This window comes from Mesitornis unicolor, unplaced genomic scaffold, assembly GCF_000695765.1.
Source record: "Mesitornis unicolor isolate BGI_N332 unplaced genomic scaffold, ASM69576v1 scaffold7953, whole genome shotgun sequence".
NCBI lineage: Eukaryota > Metazoa > Chordata > Aves > Mesitornithiformes > Mesitornithidae > Mesitornis > Mesitornis unicolor.
This window is the reverse complement of record NW_010173926.1, coordinates 9,287-16,321: the sequence shown is the minus strand read 5'-3', so window position 1 is coordinate 16,321 and position 7,035 is coordinate 9,287. Positions and strand designations below refer to the sequence as shown.

General features: G+C 40.9%; 1 protein-coding gene across 2 annotated transcripts in view; it reads right to left on the bottom strand.

The window, feature by feature from the left end:
- Nucleotides 1-5,277, bottom strand: part of SEC24C (SEC24 family member C) — a 29,094-nt gene extending 23,817 nt beyond the window's left edge. The window contains exons 1-2 of one of the 2 annotated variants that reach the window (XM_010180872.1): nucleotides 5,071-5,277; nucleotides 1,995-2,081 (exon numbers count right to left, since the gene is read on the bottom strand). In XM_010180872.1, coding sequence (XP_010179174.1) covers nucleotides 1,995-2,081; nucleotides 5,071-5,245 — 262 coding nt within the window. In that variant the 5' untranslated portion in view covers nucleotides 5,246-5,277. The remainder of the gene's footprint in view (nucleotides 1-1,994; nucleotides 2,082-5,070) is intronic. The other variant, XM_010180873.1, reaches the window with a different exon arrangement.
- Between the last annotated feature and the right edge of the window lie 1,758 nt (nucleotides 5,278-7,035).

Sequence of the window (7,035 nt, the reverse complement as noted above, 5' to 3'; positions counted from 1 at the left end):
CTCTTTCCCAACCTCTGAAGGCTGGAGGCTAACATGAATACTTTCTCATCTTTCAGCCTGAGCTGGTTCAGTCACAGCCCAAACATATTTGCCTCAGAAACAAAGTCTTCACCCTTTCCACAGCCTGCAGAATGCAGACCAACTGCAGCGTCTACTTCCAGACAAGAGGATATAAACTTCTCTTTTAATAATATTACGTTTAAAATGCTGACAACTAGAACAACCATATGACTGTGCCTGCTAACCAAAAAGGAACATATTTCACGTATGGGGTATTGTTCAATACAGATTACTAAACAGAGTGTACTGCCCCATTTTTTCTAGGGCAGCACATGCACTGCTGTGTCTCTCTGATGGTGACTGACATGACAAATTTAAAAGGAACCCTGAAACCTTCATGTGAGGAACTGTTATGAAATAGGAAATAAGAGAAGCCATTTCTCAATTCTACAATACAATTTATGTATCAAAGCAAGATATTTCAACTCTTTTTTTTAAAAAATCTGCTACATGTAACTCTTAGTAAGCTTGTGGATATAAATTCAATGAAGAATTTAACTAGACCTTGTATGAATAACCAGTAATTTCTTGGGGCTTTTTTCTTTATTACTAAACCTTCTCCTGTTCTTCATTTTGAGACCTACCACTTAATTATTTCCAGAGATATTTATTATTTTTATATACCTTTATCTCCTTAAATCTGTGTATTTTCTGAACTGTTACCGCACCTTTGTCTCTCGGTTCCTCTGGCTAAGCATTTCCCAATCTTTAACTATTTGTATGTTGTGTGGCATTTCTATTTCTGAATGTCTTTTGTGACACCTTTCCAGTTAATTTGATCTACTTTGATCTATTTTGGAATCTCTTTCTTTTGACAGTTCACGTAAACTCTTGGCATTGTTCTCTTCTGTCTTAGAAAGCACATTCAATCCAAGCCCTGGAGGGATTGTACACTTTTTTTTAACATTGAGTTACCTTTTCCCCTCCTCAACTCTAAACAGGCACACGGTTTGACAAATACGTGCTTACTTCAGAGAAAGCTTCCGAAGTCTTCTTTTTCTAGTTCTTGTCACAAACACAGCTGTGTAACCATTACTACAGACTGCTCAGACAGCTACTGAAAAAAGCCCACTTGATCAGATATGAGTATCTAGTGGTTTGGTATTTTAAGATTCATTACTCTTGAGGAATCCTGAAGTTCCCCTTCAACAGCTTTGAGATACTGTTCTTACTCATCCCAGACAGCAAAACAGAGGTAGATCACAGCAAAACTGGAAATACCTGAGATTTTACTGAAAGCCCAAGACTACAGAGTCTTGGCCCAGTTCTGACTCACTATGCTTCTAAACAGACACCGCTGGAAACAGCTCTTCCAAGATACCAGTACTTGGAAAGATGGAAAAATACAATATGATTTATTGCAGTGTTTCCATTACATCTTGATTGCTAGCTTTGCAAAACTATTTCCTCATTATTCCTGTTATATATTTGGTTTCTATGCTATAGACAAGGAAGCTACAAACTTTTTTCCCCTTAAATGAAAGCACAAATTACAAATATCTCGCAACTTCCAATAACAACCTCCTGGTACCTGGGGAGAATTTTCAGCTCTTCATGGCAATGCTATTAATTCAAACCTCACGCTTTAGTTCTCTCTCAAGTGGGAGACTGCATTCTTTTACATTAAGGATTCTCCCTGACAGAAACTGAATGGGTCAATTCGGGTTTTGAAATCGGTTTTCAGAAAATATTAGTCACACGCCAGGTTTTATCTATGAATCTGCAGACATATGGGATTTCTACTAGGATTATTTCTTCATATCTTATTTATGATTCTGGAGTGCTGCCTACAAATAGATTAGGAAGTGTCCCACCCACCTCTGCCTGAATTACCAGGTACCCACGCCTGTGAGATAAATATCCATATTAAATGAGAACTTGGCACAGAAGCAGCGGCCTAGCACAAATGCTCCCACAGAAAGGACACCATTTACCTATGAAATTAGGTGCAAGAGAAGAAGTGTCAGAGTTGAGAGATACAGGAGAGCCCTTCGAAGGGAACCCCAAGGAAGGAAAGTAACCTGGAAAGACAGAATACAGCAGTAAATCAAGCCTGAGAGAAAGCACCAAGAGACACTGTTAGCAATGCTGAGGACAGTACACAGTGCAGAAAATATCGTATACATAAAATCCATGTCACATTTACCACATTATTCCTTAAGCTATGTTCCCTCTCACTGTTCTACCACACACAACACATATTAACAATACAGATCATATATTAACTATATATTAACTTGTTAATACAAGTGTTAATAGCATCGTCAACAGAGTCTATGTAAAACAATGCAGTGGCAGCCTAATTGTTACTGGTACTCAGATAATTGTGTTTACACTTTCAACTGCATCAGCTCATCAGAAGGAAACAGACTGACTGAAAGATTGGTGCAAAACTGTCCTGGCTCTTTCCACATTCTCACAGCAAGAAGTCGCTGTTTTCAGCTAGCAGCACAGTACTCCACTGCCAGTCCAAGCAGGACTAGCATCACTGGCACAGCATTCTCATCCTTCCGTTAGTTAGAGATAGTTTGACACATAAATCAGGTGCAAAAGACTCCCTGACTGAGGATGTCACCTGCTCTCAACACTTCTCCACTCAGTCCTCCAAGCAATTTTATTGTTATTTTTAAAATAAATCCTTATGACAGCTACTTTAAGACCACAGAATAACATTGGCAGTTTTCCTTTTACCCCTCAGTGTTCACTAAATTCCTGTCACTCCAGTGCCTCTGAAATTAATTTTCTCTCCTCTACATTATCCAGCTACAACAGGTCTTGCTACAAAGACCCGCAATAAACATCACATGTTGGAGATGGGGCTAGAAAGGATAATTGTCACTGTCTTCACTATCACCTGTCTACTCTCTTTGATAATGCAATGTTTGTTTGCCACTCTTGTCCATCTGGATGTCATATTTGGCAGCTACCAACAGGTCAACTTCTAGCAGTTGTGCTGGTGCTGTGAATTTTACATTCCTTTCTTCTAAAGGTAAGGTTCCTGAATTTGCAGTAACAGGTCTAAAACGCACAACTTGACAACTGAGATTTCCTTAATGCAGTCTGCTAAGTCTAGGAAGAATGCTCTCAGAAGAAAAGATTGAAGGGAAATCTCCACAAACCATAGGTGAGCTTTGCCTGATATATCAATAAAGTACATGAGATACTACTTAAGAGTAGTGCTAACGGAATTCTGTAGTCCAAATGAGACTACTCTGTTGCCCTCAGGCTCACACTACTTTTCAATCATTACTGGCACAACAAGCAAAATCTGTTTTTAATCTGTACAAGTTTATATGGAAGTTATCAAGCTTTCCAGCTATGTCCTTACTGAGCTGTCATGAACCACACCTCTGTTCTGAAATTAAAAAAGGCAAACCACAAATAATTCAGAAGGAAAAGAGTTAATTTTCTTAAAAAGAAATGCTTTTCAGACTTGTAAATAATTCTTAAAGTATCTGATGGAAGATGTTCATCAGTTTCTCTTCACAAACATCCTAAACATTCTTCACACTGCTAACAGCCAAAACCTGCCTTCTATAAATAGCTGTGCTGATGAAACTCTTTCAAGAGATCCGTGGTAATCTTTGTCCTTCTTGAATCTCCTTCTCTCCCTCCCTGAAGCAAGTCCAATTTCTCCTCACTTCATCCATAGGACAGGAAACACTTCTTAGTCAATGGCTACACTGAGCAGCCAAACAGAGCACTCAGTGGCTGAGCTCTGCCTCTGTCTTCCCAGAAACAGGATTTCCTTCTGCTACCCTGTGTTAATTTTAATTACTTTTATAGGAACGTAAACCCTCTGTGAAATTACTTCAAAACTCACAGATTGAAAGTGCTGTTGGAAGAGATTTATTGAGAGGAGGGGAGGAAGAGGATTAAGGAGAGAAAAGGAAGATTTAGCAACTGAATAACCCATTCTTTAGCACACCACGCTCTTCTTCTACTCCACTAACCTGCTAACTCCAGACAAAAAACCCCAACAGGTTAATCATCCAGCTCCCAAAATTCAGCCTGCCACTTCTGTTAGTTTTGAGACAATTACAGGCACTTTGATTGTTCTATCCTTCTCACTGAGTTTGCTTTAAAATTCAAGAAGTTGCAAAAAAATCAAAATGTATTTGGAGGGGAGAACGATACAGAGAGCATTAGCATGATTAGCACGTTCCTCATTTCCTTAGAATAGCAATCTGAAATCTAAACAAACATTTCAGAGTGAAAGTCTGTGTTGTGCTTATCTCAGCAGAACTGAATTCATCCACATAATTCTGAAAGGCAGAAATACTTCTACCTCAAGCAATGGTATTTTCTCTTCTACATTTCAGACGTTAAAGTCACTATTAACCTCCTAAAGCAACTCAGGTACTCAGAAACAAAAAGACTCTTGAAGGTTTTTGTCATAATTTTAGATGAGCTTTTCTTTTGAAAACAGGAAAAAAAGTTGAACTATTTTTTTAAAACAAACAAAACCAACAAGTGATATGATCCTGCAGAACCACTGATTCTGGAACACATCAGCTTGCCTACATATCCACAAACTTTATGTTGATTTTAAAAGTATTAGAGAAAACATCTCCAAATACACTTTCTGCCTAGAGTTGTACGTCTTAATCTTTCAAGAAGGAGTGCAGAACTTGCTACATAATAATGCAGGGCAGTCTCAGTTATAAATCTGTTACAGTCCCTAACTGCTGCCCCTTAACAGAACCTCAGCAGGCTGTCCCAGTCAGGTGCTTCAGTGCTGCGGGGGCAGGGACATATAGAAAAAAAGCAGGCTGTGCTCTTCAACATGTTAATTTTTTGAGCTATTGAAAGAAGAGTAAGCCCTACTAAACAGACAAATGACAGAACAATAACCTCAGAATGTACAGGAAGAACACGATTTTTAACATCGTGGAAGCTACATACAGAAGAAAAGATAGTTGCTATCACAAAATGAAGACTAACAATAGAAAGTATACAGAAAAAACACGGCTGCATGCAACAATTCACAGGTTATCAATCGTTAAGTACCTTGTGGAGGGACTGGCTGTTGATATCCCGGCATTGGACCATTATAAGCTCCATACTGCGACTGAGGAACCCCTGGCAATGGCTGTCCTCCGTAGGCAGGCTGCTGGTATCCCTGATATCCAGGCTGAGGTTGCCCATAAGGAGGCCCTGCGTGAGCTTGCTGGTTTACACTCATTGTATTCACATCCCCAAACTAATCTCACCTGCAAAAAGGGGAGGAAAATGGCTTTTAGCAGACATAAAACCAAACTGGCCAACTTCTCTATTGTTTTCACAGACAAGAAAGCTCCTGAGATACCACAGAAAGTAACACAGTAATGGTTATTTACTCCTGCACAGCAGGTTTTTCAAGAAAATGCTCTACAAGAGATAGTTAGAAAACAGTATTTTCAGAAAGTATGTTTTCTAATCAACTTATTCACTGCTTCATCCTGATTAGACTTGTGGTCATCTTCTTACAAAAAAATACCAAAACTTGCCATTCCATACCAGATGATTACCAAACTTCCACGTCACTGAACATCAGATCAACAGAAAACAGATTTCATGACATAGATGAGAGATTCCTTAACATAACACTTCTAACACTAAACAAGGTCAGCTTTCATCTCTATGTTAGTCTACTTGATCATGCTTCCTTGCTACAAGTAACGTACACTTCACAGAATCACAGAATCCCAGAACGTTAGGGATTGGAAGGGACCTCAAAAGCTCATCCAGTCCAATCCCCCTGCCGGAGCAGGAACACCTCGATGAGGTTACACAGGAAGGCGTCCAGGCGGGTTTTGAATGTCTGCAGAGAAGGAGACTCCACAACCTCTCTGGGCAGCCTGGGCCAGTGCTCTGTCACCCTCACTGAGAAGAAGTTTCTTCTCAAATTTAAGTGGAACCTCCTGTGTTCCAGCTTGTGTCCGTTCCCCCTTGTCCTATCATTGTTTGTCACCGAGAAGAGCCTGGCTCCATCCTCGTGGCACTCACCCTTTAAATATTTATAAACATGAAGGAGGTCTCCCCTCAGTCTCCTCTTCTGCAAACTAAAGAGACCCAGCTCCCTCAGCCGTTCCTCATGAGGGAGATGCTCCACTCCCTTAATCATCTTTGTAGCCCTACGCTGGACTCTCTCCAGCAGTTCCCTGTCCTTCTTGAACTGAGGGGCCCAGAACTGGACACAATATTCCAGATGTGGTCTCACCAGGGCAGAGTAGAGGGGGAGGAGAACCTCTCTGACCTACTTCACCATCCACAAAGGCTGCTTCTCGAAGCATTTGATAGAATTCAGAACAGGACCACTATAGGGGCTTTTGGCTCTTTAAAAAAAAATTATCAATGATTTAAAGTCATTACGTACATAAATTCCAGAAAACTATAAAGCCCAAAAGCAGCGTGTTCATCCAAGAAAGACGTTCAAAACGGAAAAGCATCACAAGCAAAGATGTCACTAAAGGATTTATGCCAAAGGGAAAGACCTGAAACAAAGCATCAGAGACAGCAGAGATGTTTCCTAGCAAAGTTACCCAAGAAATGTTGCTTCACATACAGAAAGCCAACCGTATCCTGGGCTCCATCACAAGAAGTGTGGCCAACAGGGCTAGGGAGGTGATTCTGCCCCTCCACTCTGCTCTGGTGAGACCCCACCTGAAGTACTGCATCCAGCTTTGGAGTCTCCAACAAAAGGAGGACATGGAGCTGTTGGAGTCAGTCCAGAGGAGGGCCATGAAGATGATCAGAGGGCTGGAGCACCTCTCCTAACTGAATGAGCCAACAACACGCACAGGTGGCCAAGAAGGCAAACAGCATCCCGGCTTGTATCAGAAATAGTGTGGCCAGCAGGACTAGGGAGGTGATTCTTCCCCTGCACTTGGCACTGGTGAGGCTGCACCTCAAGTACTGTATTCAGTTCTGGGTTCCTCACTACAAGAAGGACATTGAAGTGCTGGAGTGTGTCCAGAGAAGGACAATGAAGCT